Source organism: Cetorhinus maximus, chromosome 22 (genome assembly GCF_964194155.1).
Source record: "Cetorhinus maximus chromosome 22, sCetMax3.hap1.1, whole genome shotgun sequence".
Lineage (NCBI taxonomy): Eukaryota > Metazoa > Chordata > Chondrichthyes > Lamniformes > Cetorhinidae > Cetorhinus > Cetorhinus maximus.
Genome location: NC_135900.1, coordinates 42,809,908 through 42,829,700, shown reverse-complemented (window position 1 = coordinate 42,829,700; position 19,793 = coordinate 42,809,908). Strand labels below are relative to the sequence as shown.

Below are 19,793 nucleotides of genomic sequence, written 5' to 3'. Positions count from 1 at the left end.
GCCCCCTGAGTGGCCCAGGCATCGGAAGCGCATCTTGAGAAGACTAATGGCTCTCTCCACCACAGCCCTTGTGGAGGCGTGGCTCCTATTGTACCGCTGCTCAGCTTCTGTTCTTGGATGGCGGAGAGGTGTCACGAGCCACCTTCTGAGGGGATAGCCCTTGTCACCCAGCAGCCATCCATCCAGCCGGGCTGGAGCACTGAAGAGCCCCGGCACCTGGGAGTGTCTGAGGATGTAGGCGTCGTGGGAGCTGCCTGGGTACCTTGCACAGACTTGTAGAATCAGCATCCTGTGATCACACACTATCTGCATGTTCATGGAGTGGAAGCCCTTCCTGTTGACGAAGGCACCGGGCTCACCTGCTGGCGCCTTGATGGCCACATGTGCACAGTCTATTGCACCCTGGACACGGGGGAAGCCAGCAATGGCCGCGAAGCCTCTGGCTCACTGTGTCTGGCTGGCCTGGTTCCAGCGGTAGAGGATGGGGGTCAGTGCACGCCTGAACAGAGTGTCTGTAACCTGCTTGACACAAGTATGGACAGCTGATTGGGAGACACCACAAAGATCACCCACCGAGGCCTGGAAGGAGCCAGAGGCATAGAAGTTGAGGGCAGCTGTGACCATTAGAGCCACTGGCGTGGGGTGTCCACTCATACAGTTCGCGAAGATCTCAGGCTCAATCATCTGACAGATATAGTTGACTGTCTCCCTTGAGAGATGGAGTCTCCTTCAGAACGGTACCTCAGACATATTGAGATAGCTGCTTCGCCGCCTGTGAACCCTGGCAGCAGGATAGTGGTGTCTTCTGCAGCCCCTTCCACCTTGGACTACCTCTTGGCCCTGCACTCCTTGTGTCTGGGCCTGTTCACTCAAAGGTGTCTCCCCTCGAGGCTGAATATGCACTCCGGGCCTCCCCTCCCTTCCTCCTCAGAGGAGGTGCCTCCAGTGGAGAGTTCAGCTCCCATTCCCAGGCCCAGAAAAGATTCCTCACTGCAGAGTGCGGACCTGAAGGTTGAGAGTCCAGGCCAAGCAGCTGGGATGCGTTTTGAAGTCTTGCAGATCACACAGGCAAGTTTCAGTAACTTTGAAAAATCAGCATTTGACAGAGCACACTCGCGACACCAGTGACCCCTTTTATCCCGCCCGTGGATGAGGTTTATACAAATGTGTCCTCCCCGCTTGCCCGTTGCGCCTGTGCGCTGACCCGAAGATTGTACGGGCGCCAAAAAAATCACCGTTGATTGGTGCATCAAGGGCCTTAAGCGGCCCTTAATTAATGGCGGGCGCGCAACAGATATCATCGCGCGCCCACCCAACGAAATATCGCGATGACACGTGGTGACATCGGGACGCTCGCCCGGGGGCCCGCTCCCGCACACCAACGGGAAAATTCTGGCCCATGACTATGCTGAGGCATTGAAAATCCACATATAAATTCTTAGATTTTTAAAGTTGCTAGAAATCTTGTTACATTTGCATTTATCTCCAAATAGAAGTACAAGAGTCCACAATGCTTGAGGTGGAATGGATTAATTCAGCAGCTGGTGGAAAGAGTTAGCTACCTGCTAGACTCAAGAGAGTGGTGCAAAGGCTGGTTCATTTCAAACAAAGGAAAACCCTGTTATATCTTTAGAATACGTTTGAATTGTGATTTTTGGCCAGAAATCTCAACTTGAACCTTATAACTTAAAACATTGGTTTGTTTGAGTATACTTTCCTTTAATCCAACTCATAATCTGAGGCTTTTAACTCAAAATGCTGAACTCCACACAAAATATGACAATTTATGGAAGAAAACACATTAAAGCTCACACACAAATTTTTCATTGCACACAAATGCTTCATTACACACACACACACACACACATAAAGGTATGTACATTTCAATTCTTAGAACATTTATCTTAAGAACTTAAAACTTTCATACTCTAAACGAAACTTCAAGTAGCAGTGGGGTAATAAAGGGATCTTCAAGGCTCCCACCAACAGGGACAATCAAAACAAATGACATTTCCTCTGCCTCTGCCTGAGACTGCTTATTAGCCCCACCTAGGGGTACCCCCCTCTCTCTCTCTCTCTCTCTCTCTCCAGAACAAAAGTTTTAGTGACTTGCATCTATTTAATATTTTTTTAACTTTTCACGTTATTTACCAAAAAGTCGGGTCTCTACTCTAAATTTTTGTCTGCCATGGCTGGTGTTATGTTTATAGTCCAACTACTGTTATTGTTTTCTTACTGGTTGATGGGTCCCTCCCCATCCCTCACTACACTGGACACTAGGAAACACTAGGAAACAGCCGATACTGTTTTACTGCAATGGGTTTCTCAGAGCTCTCTCTAGAAATGATCTGTACTACCGTTTTACCGCATGGCCGTTTGTCACACCTTTAGTTTACCCTGGAAATAATTACAATAATCCCATACTTCCTTGTTTACCCAAGGAACCAAACTGTGCTCATGGTACTACAAATCTTTAGTTACTACACTCACAGACCAGTATGCTGGCCTCAGACTGACCCACAGGCTTCCTGTTTCAAACGCTGACCACCCTCTCTAATGGGTGGTAGAGTCATAGATTCATCGAGGTCTACAGCACAGAAAAAGGTCCTTCAGCCCACCGAGTCTGCGTCGGTCAAACCATTCTAATCCCATTTTCCAGGTTCCTCGGTGCTTCCCAGGGTCCTACCATTCATCGTGTCTTCCCGTGCCTTGTTTGTCCTGCCCAAGTGCATCATCTCACACTTTTCTGGATTAAATTCCATTTGGCACTGATCAGCCCATCTGACCAGCCGGTCTATATCCTCCTGTAATCTAAGGCTATCCTCCTCACTATTTACCACCCCAACAATTTTTGTGTCATCCTCGAACTTACTGATCAACCCTCCTACATTCAAGTCTAAATCGTTTATATATACCACAAACAGCAAGGGACCCAACACTGAACCCTGTGGAACCCCACTGGACACAGACATCTAGTGACAAAAACACCCCTCGACCATCACCCTCTGCTTCCTGCCACTTAGCCAATTCTGGATCCAATTTGCCAAATTGCCTTGGATCCCATGGGCTCTTACCTTTGTTATTAGTCTCCCATGTGGGATCTTATGAAAAGCCTTGCTGAAGTCCAAGTAGACTATGTCAAATGCATTGTCCTCACCTACTCACCCATCCTCTGCTGTCAATTATCAATCTGGTGCCAATGTCCGATATTGTGAGGATCCTGCCGATTACGCCAAATTGTTGCAGTATAAAGATGAGACCACTCAAGTCTGTGAGTTTCCAGTCAGCAAAGGTTTTATTCAAGCATATGCAGGGAGGACACATTCTCATTCTACAATATGTCTCCTTGATACAAAGACTGCGTAGCATATTTCTATCTTTTACTTATCACGTTTCACTATACTGTCTAGTACAATCTCCAGTCACATCCTAATGAGTAGAATTATTCAGACTGCAGATGTCTCTGTTATCTCACTGGGAGGCTCAGTTCCACTTATTTGGAAATGTCTCGGAAATTCTTCGGTTCTAACACCCGCCAATCTGTGCTCTTATCGCCCTAACATTTGTTTACCCATCCTGTGAAGTTCATTAAATTTTATGACTTGTGATCATTAGTTGGGTTCCCACAGTACCATACACATCATGCCTATGTGTTGGCTATATTTCCCATCATGCTTAGAAAGACCTCTAATAACTACATTTGCCTGTTCTAAAGCTGTTAATATGTGTCCATCCTAATCAGTTACATCACTTCAAAATGTATACCTATATGAATCTACTGCCACTTATACAATGGATTAGAAACCACCATACATATAGTTGAATTTGCTGCTTTGGTATGAGAACACCACAATCCAGGTTACAAAATAGGGCCTTAAAAGTAAATTGAACTCCACCGATTTCAATTCATATGTGTAATGGGTTTCACTGACACACAGCTGTGCATCTTGTAAAGGTAATCTGCAACGAACTGGGTACACCAGTGGAGTTCAACCTGTGACGATCCGGATAATGAAAGATTTGAGCCAATGAGCTTAACCTTAGGCAGCTTCAATTCATTTCCCAAAGAATGTTAGTCTACAACATTGAATTTTTCACAAATTTGGCCCGGGCTTGTTAATAATTTGTATTAACAGTGTTTTGATAGGCTGTCTCTTATTTTCTTCTCTTATTTGAGTCTATCCATGCCCCAAGCAAAAAGGATGTGCTTTTTCCCAGTACGCTGCCAGCATTTGCCCACAAGAAGGATCAAGAGATGGGATTCAAGATGACAAACTATCTGGGTGGATAATGCAATGTCAGGCACCCATTCTATTAGTGCTGTTTGAGAGTCAGCTCCACATGTTATTGCATTTGGAAGCCTGGGGCCTAACCTGTGCCTGATGTACCTGATATGACCCAATCCAGCCACCATGATGCTGACACTCAAAGGCTGCATACAAATGTGCACAATGCTCATTAAGAGCATGGAACTCATTTGAATGAGATCCAAGCACTGTAAAGCATCCTGGGCTGTCCTTCAGTTGTTCTGCACCAGGAATGAATGTGGACCATTAAGAGCTGCTTTTGGCTAGACACTGACTTTCTCCACTTCTCTCCTGAAAGACTCTTTCCAAGATGTGAGAACCAACAATTATTTACATAATCTGGCGCAGGAAATCTTGTCTCCTGACCCAGATCACTCTGTAGGAGTATCATCAAATTGTGCTAGTGAGCTGACCCTGCCCTGTGGAGTCATGTTAATTTATTTGGGATCACCTAATGAGCCACTCTGAATTTCTTTGTAGGGAAGCAATTGCTATCTGCTATCTGGTTATGGACAATCATAACCACAAATATGTGGGTTGTGGGGAATCCTCTTCTAATATGGCAATATTGCTCTTAGAGGTAGTACACAACGTTTAAGAAATTGAACTGAAATGGTAGATTGCTAGTGCATTTATACTTCCTTAATTAGAAATTCTGGAAAGGCGATTGCACCAGTGGAAGTGTCACAATGTGGAACTTTCACCTGCTGCCTGTTCCCTGTTATGACACTGTCCAAAAACTCGGTGATGGGATCAGTAACAATGCTTCATTGGCAGCCAGCCAGTGCAAGTGGTGGGACACTGCAGCAGTAATTTGCTATTCTGAAGGGGCTGGTCACGGAGCAGACTGTACATAGGTGGAGAGCTTCACAGAAATTTTTTATCGATGCTTCCTCACTGATGGGCCCAGATTCAATTGGGATTGATTGCCGTTTTAATTCCTCAGTGTGGCTCACATACAGCACAGACTAGTATGGATACATGTCTTCAGCAGTTATATGTACCATTGGCTGCAGTGATAATGCAACTGTCAGGATTTTTTGGGGAATCCCCGGAACCTCTGACTTGCTTCCAAATTTCAATGAAAGAGGGTGGACAGAAGAAATATCTGTCCTTCCTTATTTGGAATGTCAGGTTGCAACTGTCAGAGTGATGAGACAATACCCGCCTCAATTTTCAACCCATTTGCTGCCACAATGCCCAAAATCTGAAATTTCTGGCGATCTATCTTTATGGACAGAAAGAAAAAGGAAAAAAGACCAAATTTAGAGCCTATTTGTCAGCTACAGAATTGTTTTACCAAATGGAGAGATTGGGGTGAGGGCTGAATATTAGGCTTGATAGTGCATCATGGATTTGGCCAGTACTTCCATGCTGGAGAGGATGGGCTCAGAGCTCTGTGCAAAACCCTGCACCAAATTGGTGCCTGACTCATCCATGCTCCTTGACATTGGACACTTGGTTTCTGGCAGGCCTCCCATTGTGCCAAGCATTTCTGTGTGTATATCCAACAGGCTTTTTCTGTAGGCTGCCCTCATCAAAGTTCTCATCTGAGTCCTCTGCAAGAGAACTCATCTGTGAGCTGGTAGCTGCGCAATCATTGTCCCTGCCCTGGCTGTGGTTCCCTTGTACCTGGTGTCTCACCATATGCAGGTCCTGCCTTTATGTTGTCCAGGCACAGTGTCAATATCTGAGTCGGTGGCTGCAAGTGTGAAATTGAGTGACAGTGTTTCATCATCATCAATGTCTTCAAGGTATTTCTCTACTTCCTGGTCAGGTTGCTCTTCTTGAGTATCTGAAAGGAAAGTGGGACAAGGATAGGGTTATGTGAGGAAAGAGGGAAAAGTAAGAGATGTATGTTTGTACTATTTGTAGTTTCTCTGTCAGAAGAGATTGTGGGATGAAGAGATGATCTGCCCCAGGCCTCAACTACTCTTTCGTGCCAGCTCCTCATAGCTCTCAACTCCCCAATATTTCACAAACCTATTTACCTCCTCTTTAAATATTTTCAGTGATCTAGCCTCCACAACTCTCTGAGGTAAAGAATTCCAGACATTCACTATCCTCTGAGAGAAGAAATTCCTTCACATCCCAGTTTTAAATGAGTGCCCCCTTATGCTCTAACTACGTCCCCTAATTCAAGATTCCCCCACTATTGGAAACATCTTCTCAACATCTACCCTGTCAAGCCTCCTCAGAATCTTGCACGTTTCAATAAGCTCATCCCTCATTCTTCTAAACTCTAATGAATAAAGGCCTAACCTGTTTAGCTGTTTTTGATAAGTCAACCCCTTCATCCAAGGAATCAGCCTAGTGAATCTCTTTTGAACTGCCTCCAATGCCAGTATATCCTTTCTTAAATACGGGGACCAAAATTGTACACAGTACTGCAGGTACGGCCTCACCAACACCCTGTGCAGTTGTAACAAGACTTCCCTCTTTTCAAACTCCAAATCCCTAGCAATAAAGGCCAAAATTCCATTTGCCTTCTCAATTACTTGCTGCACCTGCATGCTAACTTTTTGTGCTTCATGCACAAGAACACCCAGATCCCTCTGTGCTGCACTTCTTTGGAGTTTCTCTCCATTTAAATAATAGTCTGCCTTTTGATTTTTCCTACCAAGTGCATGACCTCACACTTCCTACATTAAACTCCATCTGCCACGTTTTTGCCCGCTCACTCACTGTCTATATTCCCTTGCAGACTCCTTATGTCCTCATCACAACACGCCCTCCCACCTATTTTTGTATCATCAGCAAAATTGGATACATTACACTCTGCCCCCTCCTCCAAGTCATTAATATAGATAGTAAATAATTGAGGTCCTAGGACTGATGCTTGTGGCACTCCTCTAGTTATGTCTTTCCAACCTTAAAAAGACACATTAGTCCCGGCTCTTTGTCTTCTGTGTGTTAACCAATCCTCAATCCATGCTAATACATTACCCCAATACCGTGAGCTCCTATCTTGTGCAATAACCTTTTATGTGGCACCTTATCGAATGCTTTCTGGAAATCAAATACACTACATCTACCGGTCCCCCTTTATCAACTCTGCTTGCTATATCCTCAAAGAACTCTAGTAAATTTGTCAAAACATGACTTCCCTTTCACAAAACCACTTGACTCTGTTTGATTGTGTTAAGCTTTTCTAAATGTCCTTCTATTTCTTCCTTAATAATGGACTCTAGCATTTTCCCAACGACAGATTTTAGGCTGACTGGCCTTTAGCTTCTTGCGTTTTGCCTCCCTCTCTTCTTGAACAGGGGCGTCACATTAGCGGTTTTCCAATCCACTGGGACCTTCCCAGAATCCAGTGAGTTCTGGAATATTTCGACCAAAGCCCCCACTATCTCTGCAGCCACTTCCTTTAAAACCCTTGGATGCAGGCCATCAGGTCCTGGTGACTTGTCTGCCTTTAGTCCCAATAATTTCTCAAATACTTTGTCCCTCATGATAGAGACTGTTACAAGATCTTTCCTCCCATTAGCTCCTTGCTTATCTGATATCGTTGGAATGTTTATAGTGTCCTCCACCGTGAAGACCGATGCAAAATGTTGGTTTAAATTATCTGCCATTTCCCTGTTCCCCATTATCAATTCTTCAGTCGCATCCCCCAAGGGTCCCATGCTCACTTTAGCTATTGTCTTTCTTTTTATAAACCCATAAAAGCTCTTGTTGTTTGTTTTTATAGTTCTTGCCAATTTATTTTCATATCAATATTCTCCCTCTTTATTGGCTTTTTAGCCATCCGCTGCTGGTTCCCAAAAAAATCCCAATCCTCTGGCCTACCACTACTTTTTGCCGCTTTGTATGCCTTGGTTTTTGGTTGGATATTCTCCTTGACCACCTTTGTTAACTACGGGTGGTTCATCCTTCTCATCGAGTCCTTCTTTTTGACCGGGATAAATTTTCGCTGAACATTATGAAATATCTGCTTAAATGTCTGCCACTGCTCATCCACTGACCTTCCCCTTAGTCTATTTTCCCAGCCCGCTTTAGACAACTCTTTCTTCACGCCTCTGTAATTCCCCTTATTTAAGTTGAGGACACTGGTTTGAGATCCGAGTTGCTCACCCTCAAACTGTGTTTGAAATTCTATCATGTTGTGATTGCTACCCCTAGAGGATCCTTAACTATGATGTCTCTTATTAATCCTACCTCATTATACATTACTACATCTAAAATAGCCTGTTTCCAGGTAGGTTCTGCAATGTATTTCTCTAAGAAACAGTCCCTGATGCACGCTACAAATTCGTCTCCCATGTTACCCATGTCAATCTGATTTGTCCAGTCAATATGCAGATTAAACTCACCCATGACAATTGTAGCGCTCTTATTACATGCCTCCATTATTTCCCGATTTATACTTTGCCTTATAGTGAGGCAACTCTTCAGGGGCCTATAGACGACTCCCACCCGTGACTTGCTATTCCTTATTTTCACCCAAATTGATTCCACATCACGATCTGTTGCACCTATATTACGACTCACCACCGCACTGATACCTTCCTCTATTAACAAAGGTACCTCACCTCCTTTTCCTTTTTGCCTGTTTTTCCGGAATGTTGAATACCTTTGAATATTGAGTTCCCAGTCTTGGTCACCCTGCAACCACATCTCTGTAATAGCTATCAAGTCATACCCATTTATTTCTATTTGTGCTGTGAACTCATCAATCTTGTTGCAATGGGGGTTAAAACAGGCGCATCTCTTCCTCTCTGGTTAGCTCCTGCTGCCTCCATTTGTGTGCCACTATCTGCAAGATAGAGGAAAATGTGCCATTGAGGTTTATGCAATCTGTTTAGGTGATGAGGCTGTCATGGTTGAATAGTTGGTAGTATGTGCAAGTTTTAAGATGTGGACGTGTAGGTGCAGTAGTGCTAAGTGTATGAGGGTGAGGTGAATCCTATGAATATTAAGTATGAGTTGTGTTCATGGAATGTGGGTGTCAATGACAAGGCCAATCACCCATCCCTAATTGTCCTTGAGAAGGTGATGGTGAGCCGCTGTCTTGGACTGCTGCAGTCCATCTGGTGTCGGTACACCCACAGTGTTATTAGTATGGGAGTTCCAGGTTTTTGACCCAGTGATGATGAAGGAATGGCAATATAGTTCCAAGTGAGGATAGTGTGTGACTTGGAGGGGAAGTTGCAGATGCTGGTGTCTGCTGCCTTTGTTCTTCTAGGCAGTAGAAGTCGCAGATCTGGAAGGTGCATTCGAAAGTAAGTGATGGGCGTATGGTGTAATGAACAATGCCTGAGGCTAATGGTGCAGTTGATAGGGTATGTAATTTGAAAACACATTCACTGATCTTAACCACTCATGTGAGGTCATTAAATATTTTCAAGGTCTGACATCTGCGGCTATCTGCTTCCACTGCCTTCTCATTGTATGTCTGGAGGGCCTCGTCCCCACCTTAGATTACAGGACATCTCTACTCCTGTCTCTCTCTTTCACCAAGAACTTCAAGTGCAGTGCCTGCAGCCTGTGTACCTGCTTTCTCCCATGATCAGCCATCTTCACTCTTTCTAGGTCAGAATGAGTTGCAGAATGACTCTCAGACTCTCTGCACCATCCACAATTCACCTCCCCTTTAAGAGGCAGACAAACTTTAAGTTGTGCAAATTACTAATGATATCAGGTTCCCTGCAGTGAATGAACAGCAAGGTTAGCACTGGGTACAGAAATAATTCAATTGAGCAGGCAGCATTTTTTTATTTGTTGAAAATGCTAGGCCATCATTTATTTCCCATCCCTAATTGCCCTTGCTCATTGTCACATGTAGGCCTGACCAGGTAAGGGTGGCATATTTCATTCCTTAAAGGACATTAGTGAACCAGCTGGGTTTTTATAACAATCAATAATGGTCTTGTGATCATCAGACTTTTAATTCCCAATTTTTTTTTATTGTGGTGGGATTTGAACCCAGATCCCTAGAGCATTACCCTGGGTCTCTGGAATACTAGTCCAGTGACAATACCACTATGGCAGGATAGAGGTTAAATTTAATGCTGTGAAAATCCCACTACCATCTCATGAAAATTCAAATTCAATTGTCTAATTCAAAGCAACAGGATGCTTTAATTTCATTTCACATTTCTGCACTCTCTGTGAGAACCTGAGTATATTTTGCATATAAATATAATGAGAAACAGTATTGGAAGCAGATATATAGTGCACCAAGCTGATGTGAGTGGATCCACCAAATTCAGACGAGCAGCTTTCCCAACAGTAGTTGAAAGACAGAAGAAAGACAGAGAAAAAGGAGGTCTTCCTGTAAAAAGACTAATCTGTGATGGATACATGCTTCTTCGGTGTCCTTACCTGCAATGGGCAGCAGCAACTGACCAACACCACAGCTTTCTTCCTGCCCACCAAGCAAGCACCACAGTTGTGCCAATAGTGGGAATTCTGACAGTTACATCAGGGATGTAACTAGCCAGCAAATGGGAAACCCCAATATGCCATTGTTACAGTAACGGAGAGGTCTGTGGATTTTGATGGCCTTTCTACCAATCCTAAATGTCTGAATGGAACACCAACTGCAAAAAAAAATCATGCATTGCTTCTCCTAAAGAGGCAAATGGAATGTTAGCCTTTTTCTCAAGGGAGTTGGAATACATAGGAGCACAAGTTATGCTGCAGTTGGATAATGTTCTGCTTAAACCTCATCGGGAGTTCTGCACCTCAGGAGGATGGTTGATCTTGGAGGGATGCAGTGCCATTCATCAGGAGGATATCAGGACTAAAGGGACAAATTATGGGAACAGATTGCATGGACTAGGCCTGTTTTCCTGTGAAATAGAGGATTAAAGGGTGATCAAATTGAGGTATTTAAGATGATTAAAGGATTTGATAGAATAGGTGGAGAGAAATGATTTCTTCTGGTGGGGAGATCAGAACAAGGGGGCATAAAGGTAAAATTAGAGCAAAGCTATTGGGTGATGTTAGAAAACATTTCTTCACATGGAGTGGTGGAAAGCTAGAATTTTCTCCACGTTAGGCTATGTCAATTGAAAATTTTAAAACTAACACTGATTGATTTTTGTAGGGTAGGGGTATTAAGAAATATGAAATAAAGGTGGGTAAATGGGGTTAAGAAACAGATCAGCCATGATCTAATTGAATGGTGGAACAGACTTGAGGGGTTAAACTGCCTACTCCTCTTATATTCCAGGGCATTGACTGTGAACAATTCATTCACTTCAACACAGAATGAGGGGTTATGATTGAGGGCAGGTGTTTTGTACAGTGCAGTACTGCTTATTTCTCTTATCCTAACTGCTCTGGTAAGACCATTAAAGCTTTTGTGGTGCTAAATTGTTCTACATAGTGTGGTACTGTTAGCACTTACTGCCCTGGCTACCTACTCCATTTGGGGTTTGCATCTCTGCACCCAAAGCAGTGTGATTCTCCTCTAACTTTGTGCAGGGGAACATCCACTGCTTCCTCACTGAACTAGGAGGCACTCAACTCTTTTATAGACCTTATGCACAACCTGAAAACAAATAAATGGCATGGATCTTCCAAAATAATATTGCTGGTATGGGGCGTTTGAATTGTGTCAACGGCAGACAAGGTCCCACTCGTTAATGATGTGCTCCTGATCAGAGATGTCAGAGCCGCCAGTCATTCAAATTAGGCAACCTGACTTTTTTTTTGTTTTATTCATTCACATAATGTGGGCATTGCTCACTAGCACAACATTTATTGCCCATCACTAATATACAAGACACAGGTCAGCAGCGTGATGGAATACTCTTCACTTGCCTGGATGAGTGCAGCTCCAACAACGATCAAGAAGTTTGACACCATCCAGGACAAAGCAACCCGCTTGATTGGCACCCCATCCACAAACATTCACTCCACCACCAACGCACAATGGCAGCAGTGTGTACCATCTACAAGATGCACTGCAGCAACTCACCGAGGCTCCTTAGACAGCTCCTTCCAAACCCACAACCACGAAAGAACAAGGGCAGCAGATACATGGGAATACCACCACCTGGAAGTTCCACTCCAAGCCACACACCATCCTGACTTGGAAATGTATCGCCGTTCCTTTAGTGTCTCTGGGTCAAAATCCTGGAGCTCCCTCCCTAACAGCACTGTGGGTGTTCTTACACCACATGGACTGCAGCGGTTCAAGAAGGCAGCTCACCGCAACCTTCTCATGGGCAACTAGGGATGGGCAATAAATGCTGACCTAGCCAGCGACGCTCACACCCCATGAATGAATAAAGAAAAAGAAAAGCCTTGATTTTAATATTCTCATTTTTAAAAATCCCTCCATGGCCTCTCCCCCATCTAACTTCTTCCAATCCTACAACTGTTCAAAATCTCTGTGCTTTCCCAAATTTGGCCTCTTGTGTATGCCTGATTTTCATCACTCCACGACTGGCAGCTGTGTCTTCAGTTGCTGAGGCCTAAGCTCTGGAATTCTCTCTGTAATCCTCCCCACCTTCCTTCTTTAAGACACTTCTTAATGCATATCTCTTTGATTAAGCTTTTGGTCACCTGTCCTAATATCTCTTTATGTGGTTTGGAGTCAAATTTTGTCTGATAGCACTCCTGTGAAGCGCCTTGGGATGTTTCACTAGGTTAAAGGTGCAATGTACAAACATACGAATTAGGAGCAGAAGTAGGCCATTCGGCATCTCGAGCCTGCTCTGCCATTCAGTGAGATCATGGCTGATTTGATTGTGGCCTCATATCCACATTCCCTACCCTTGGTAGCCTTTGATATGAACATGTATAACAATACAAGCAATATAAATGCTTTCTGTTGTTGTAGTGTTCCTGTGATTTCCTGATCTGTGTGACCAGCAGGCATGACTCCCTGGCTGTAGTGTGCATTCAGAATATTAGCCATTAGGTATAGCACTAGTACACCTCATAATCCTTGTACACTGACTTCTCTTAGTTGCATTCAACCTAGTTTTCACCTTCAATTTTTCTTTATTTTTCAGAAATCCTGACAAAGGGATTCAGTTCCTGATTGCCCGTGGATTCATCCCAGACACGGCGATTGGAGTTGCCCATTTTCTGCTGCAGCGGAAAGGACTGAGCCGCCAGATGATTGGGGAGTTTCTTGGCAACAGCAAGAAGCAATTCAACAGAGATGTTTTGGAGTAAGTAATGACAATACCTTGCTCCCCTACCCATCCCAGACTGCGTTCCATTTAAAAGCTCAGAGACCAAGATGCTGTAGAAAATTACACAAGTAACCTCTTGCTGAAAAAGTTCAGTTGCATGACCCAACAAAACATTGCAGTTTTCATAAATAGTTAAAATTGCTTTTACATGGACTGGTGGCATTGATGGATTTTTTTGCTGTTGCTGCGTCGATCTGAAGTGCAGTGACACAGATGATCTGTTCCTGGGAGAGACACAAGAGGCTTTTAAGAAAATATTTAAAAGCATAAAAATTGCTACTGGAAGTAAAGCAAAATACTATCACAGCACTTTCACAGAGTTCTGGAATGTGGGGATGGGGACTTCTTAAAAACCTGCACAGAAGCAATATATAAAACAATTCCACTTAAACACTGCACTTAAAGGGAGCATACCTTCTTTAAATTGGCTATCCATCATAGGGAAGATCTTCCTCTGTTCATGAAGCAGAGTTAATGAAGAGTACGCTGCAAGTGTATTCTGTTGGGATCAGAAGCTGAACAATTGAACTCCTCTTCAGCTTAATTTTATTGAAGGACTGCACATGGGTGTACTTTTGGCCAAAGCCAGAAAACAATAGAAGAATTAAATGTGCATTGTGAACTTTAAAGGTACCGGCGCCATTTAAAAAGGCAGATGCAGTTGGTGTCTCATGGTAGAGCCAGAAGGATTGTTTTTCTATAGGTAATGAATGGGGCAGGATTATTCCACCTTCTGAGGAAGCATGGTAAGTTGTTGAATGATGTGTGCCAGAATCTGCAAGTTAAATGTTGGTGGTCTTTCTGTTTATTCAAAGATTCCCTCCCTGTGACTGAGTTTGTGTTTGTTGTGCCATGGCTGGGATGGCAGCAGCATCCCAAGCACCAATCGGAACAGTTCACCCTTGTCAGAGTCTTTGTTTATAGACTTATTAGAGGAAATGATACCCACAGGCGACAGACACAGTCATACAAAGCCTGTGGAAGACTTAATGATACAGTTTTTGAGCTCAATGGCAAGGTGGCCAACCCTTGATGTACCTATAACTTTGCATTATTAGTCTCATTTCTATCCATCATTAAAAGGCCATTACATTAAACCTCTTATATGACTTTTATGCTCAGTTTACATAAGTTACTATTGGCTTAGCATTCCAAACACCAGTTGTCTTATGATATTGAGGAGGAGAGGGTCCTTGGGGAAGGCTCCGTAGAACCATAGAAAAGTTACGGTGCAGAAAGAGGCCATTCCACCCATCGTGTCTGTGCCAGCCAAAAAAAGAGAAAAAAGAAACTAGCTGCTCATTTTTAATCCCACTTTCCAGTACCTGGTCTGTAGCCTTGCAGGTTACAGCACTTCAGGTGCAGATCCAGGTACATTTTAAATGAGTTGAGCGTTTTAGCCTCAACCACCGATTTAGGCAGTGAATTTCAAACACCCACCAGAGAAAGCTTTTCCTCATGTCCCCTTTAATCCTTCTACCAATCACCTTAAATCTATGCCCCCTGATAATTAACCCCTCAGCTAGGGGAAACAGGTCTTTACTGTCTACCCTATCTAGGCGCCTCATAATTTTGTACACCCCAATTAGGTCACCCCTCGATCTCCTCTGTTCTAAGGAAAACAACCCCAGCCTATCCAATCTTTCCTTATAGCTGCAATTTTCAAGCCCTGGCAACATTCTTGTAAATCTCCTCTGTGCTCTCTCCAGAGCAATCCTGTTCTTCCTGTAATGTGGTGACCAGAACTATACACAAAATTCCAGCTGTGGCCTAACCAGAGTTTTATACCATTCCAGGCTCGGCCCAGGCATTAGGATACAATGTAAGCTATCTTGTCCCATACCACGTGTGGAAAAGGTAAACATTTAGTTATCGAATAGACAGATGTATTTATTAGAAGATCAGAACTACACAAAAAATTATCATCTCTTTTATGTGATGACAGTCAGTTAATAGCCTTGCAAGGGACCTTAGAAAACTGGGCTATCGTCTTGATGTTATTCAGATACTGTCAGTTTCAGCAAATTCTGCAAAAACTGTCTTTAAACCACAAAATTGACACCTCGATACAAAATGGAACCTGAATACAACTTCACATAGCATAGTTTCCCAACACTAATAACAGCCTGTAGAGAAGCAGCAAATCAATTTCATATTCAAAAGGTCAAAAATATCATTGTTTTCCCGAAGGCAGCCCATGCCTGACTGACTGCTACAAAGTAAGGGATTGTCAGCAGACACCGTCTGGGTAAAAATAAGTTCCTCGGTTCTCCAGCTCTGCTACTGTCTCTTCACCAGAATTGTAGTGGAAACCCCATCTATGTGAGTTTCCTGCCACCGCTCTCACAAAGCTGGTGGTGGATAGGGAGTAACTCCAATGAGTTCCTTACCATTGTGAATTATTTGATATCCTGTCCAAGCCTTTGTGTGCTCTGCAAATGGAATACATCTGCATATCAACTGATTGACCAGCATCCTTTGCTATTTATCTAAGGTGTTGGCCGTTATCCGTTCTAAGAAGAGAGTAATGGTTGATCAGTGTCTTTGTGATTGGAAGGCTGCCTCTAAAGGGGTTCTGCAGGGCTCAGTACTAGGTTGCCTGCTTTTAGCGGTGTACATCAATTATTTGGACTTGAATGTTGGGGAATGTGATTGAGCAGTTTGCAGATGATACAAACATCGGCTGTTCGGTTGATAATGAAGGAGGGTGTAGACTGGAGGAAGATATCAATGGACTAGTCATGTGGATGGATCAATGACAAATGGAGTTCGGTCTGGAGTAGTGTGAGATAATAGGCGGAATCGTCCCAGAATCGCACTAAGTACTGCAGCGGTGTTTGCCCACCAGCCGCAATGGCAGCTTCTCATGCCGTATTGTCCCAAATCCGCTGCATTAATTATGCATTCCTGGGGAACACACCATTTCCATGGTGGGCGGGCTCCCATTTGCCTGCCACGCCATCACCTCGCTGCTTCATCATGCTGGGTGCCATATTTAAAGTCCAGCTGCGCGCACACCTCTTAGTGCTCCCAGCCTACAGCTGCTGCATGGTAGACATGGCCCCGAAAGGCATGAAGACTGCAGCCTCCAGGTTTAGTGACCCATCCCTCGCGCACCTTTTGGACAAACTGGAGACTCGTCATTACGTCCTCTACCCCCGCTCTGGCCGTAGGTTGGGCAGCAAACTCACTAATCCAGCTTGGGACGTGGTGGCAGCAGCGGTCAGTGTAAATGCCTTGCAAAAGAGGACAGTCACTCAGTGCCGCAAGAGAATAAATGATCTCATCTGTTCCGCCAGGGTAAGTCACTCTTCTCATCACTCTTAATTCACACACTTGCAAACCCATCACACATCCACAGGGCCCTCACTCACTGCCAGTTCAAAGGACATCACCATTCATTCTCTCACACATACCTTCATTGTCCTCATCCCAACCATGGGACCACTCACCACCCACACATGCCAGGCATACTTATCAACTGACCTGGCAGGCGTTCTGCTTACACTCTCTCCATCTCTATTTACACAGGACAAGCTGGCACACAATAAGAGGGAGAGTTGTAGACTGGAGGAAGATATCAATGGACTAGCCAGGTGGACGGATCAGTGACAAATGGAGTTCAGTCTGGAGAAGTGTGAGATAATAGGCGGAATCGTCCCAGATTTGCACAATGTACTGCAGCAAGGGGATGAATGATCTTATCCGTTCCGTCAGGGTAAGTTACTCTTCTCATCACTCTCAATTCATACACTCACAGACATATCACACTTCCACAGGGTCATCACTCACTGCCAGTTCAAGGGACATCACCCTTTAAACTCCCGCTTACCAGTGGAGGAATGCCCGAAATCAAGGTCCTCATGGACTTTGAAAACAGAGCCATCCAGCTGGCCAGTGAGGGTCTGGACCATTCCTGTGCTGACGGTAATGTCGGCGCTGCTCTACTAAGTGAGGATCCAGCGGTGCAACATCCGTCAGACGACGATGCTGTGAGTGATGTGTCCTGTTTCACAGGCCACTGCCATGGACTAATTATCTTCCCTTGCTTTCGCAGGCACATCTGCCAAACAGCCGACAGAGCCCATGACCCAGGGCCTCCAATCAAGCCCCGAAGAAACCTCTGAAGAGGAATCTGAAGGCACCCTCCTTGAAATCCTGTCACAGCGCTCACCCACACCCTCCACCAGCGCAGAGAGACACAAGCCTTGGTGGGACCTAGCCTTAGAATAGCCTCAGGATCACAACCTGGTGAGCATATCGCACTTTCTGATCCACAGCAGGTGGCTGCAGGGACTTCCCAGGTTTCTGGCACTCGGAAGTTTGCTGGAGGCCAGAAATTTGTTGAGTCCGAGTCAGATGACGAGCCTCTGGACTCAGTTATGTCACAGTTGCTGGAGCTGCAAAGGCAAGCTTGGGAACATCAGGAAGGGATGTCCGCTGCACTCCTCAGATTGCAAGGCACGATGGAGGAGTCTGTCCACCTTCAGTCTGAGGCGATAGCGCCGGAATGCCAAAGCACCAAGGTCAACACTGGCAGGATGGCGGCTGCCATGGAGACCTTGGTCCAGGATGCCACTCCTGCACTGCTGTGGAGGCTCAACTCCATCGCTGACACCATAGTTGGCCTCTAACAGTGTGTATGCGAGAGGGTTACGGGGCAGCTCGATCCCACTCCACCTTCCCATTCTCCTCAAGGAGGCAGCCTTGGGCACCCATACGGAGAGGGATCAGCAGGTGCACACCCCAGGGCTATCCACCCAGGTGACTCCGGGAGTGTCCAGCCCATCTGAATCCACTCTTCCTGTGACTCCAGCAGCTCTAGCTTCACAGGTTGAGGAGGATGCCACTCCCACACAGCTGGTTCCCTAAAGCAGGCCAGGACCTTCCAGGTCTCAGCCCTCCAAACAATGCCCGTCAAGATAATCATAGACAGTGCGTAGCAGTCAGCAAGCTGCCTGCAACTCCGCTGTGGATGTCCGGGGAGCACCAAGACGTAGCAGCAGGGTTAGGAAGGTTAAGAAGATGTAGTTGCACAGCCTGGGCATGGGTGTTAATCGCTTGCACATAATGTTCACTATTGTCAATAACCTACCAAAAACATCTCCCTGCCTATGGCTCCTTGTTCTGATGAGCAGTGTTCGTGACACTCTGCCTGTCTGCAAAAGATAAAGGCAGATTTCTCAGTCTAGGGCCCCTTCCTTGTGCTCTGTGCAGCTTTCAGACCATGGTGATGGTCCGGCCTCACACTCCTTGGACACCTTACTGAGACCTGCACCTCGATAGTGCTTGTCATTGCTGCCAGAAAGTCATGGGCAGGCGTCACAGAGTTCTCTCATTCTCACTCTGTGTTCTCAGCACCCTTAAGGTGGGTTTGGCCCCTATCTCTTCAGCACCTGTGACCAGTGATGTTGTGCTCTTGAAGGGGTCAGGTGCTTGAGGCGGACAAAGGATCAGAGGCTGCGTCTCTATGATATGATCCTGATCACAGAGTGCAAGCAAACTGCCCTCAGCCAGACAGAGTCAGGCATTCTCAGAGGCAATGTGAAGATCCATGGAGTGTCCTCACTGCATGTCGTCATCACCCTCCTGCAATCAAGTGGCTATTAGGGCCTCCATTGCGTCTCCATGACAGGAGCATTATCATAGAGGGTACGTGCGCTGCCATAAGCCACCCTGGAGTCAAATGTTCATAGATGCAATGTGAGGATCTTATGGTGTCTTCTCACTGCATGTCGTCATCATCCTCCACAAATCTAGCAGCTATGAGGGCCTCTCGAGTGCGCCTGCCTTGACTGGCCAGTGCGAGGGCCTTATCGCCATCATCATCACCTTCGAGGACCTCCTCACCCTCATCATCGTTGACGCCCTCCTCATTGGAGGAGATCTCCAGCTCCTACATCTCCTCCTCAGCCAGCTCCTGTCCCCATTGCAGTGCCTGGTTGTAAAGGGCGCAGTAGGCAACAATGATGCGTGACACCCTCCTTGGACTGTATTGCAGGGCTCCACCAGGCTGGTCCAGACACCGGAACCTCATTTTCAGCATCCCCATGGTTTGCTCCACCAAGTTGCGAGTTGCAGGTTGAGCCTCATTATACCATCGCTCTGCTACAGTCTGAGGGTGTCATCAGCCACGTCCTCTGTGGGTAGCCCTTGTACCCGAGGAGCCAACCCTGCAACCTCTGTGGACCCTGAAGATGTCAGGGATTGTCACTGACTGAGAACATAGGAGAAATGGACACTCCTGGAAACTATGCGCAGACCTGCAAGATGCGTTTGTGGTGGTCGCACACCAGCTGCGCTTCCAGGGAATGGAATCCCTTGCGGT

The 19,793-nt window shown here is 45.4% G+C and overlaps 1 protein-coding gene across 1 annotated transcript in view; it reads left to right on the top strand.

Moving 5' to 3' along the window:
* The window catches only part of LOC144696823 (IQ motif and SEC7 domain-containing protein 3-like), a 220,584-nt gene that overhangs the window by 103,150 nt on the left and 97,641 nt on the right, over positions 1 to 19,793 (top strand). The window contains exon 3 of the mRNA XM_078568571.1: positions 13,280 to 13,441. Within this exon, the coding sequence (XP_078424697.1) occupies positions 13,280 to 13,441 (162 nt within the window). The remainder of the gene's footprint in view (positions 1 to 13,279; positions 13,442 to 19,793) is intronic.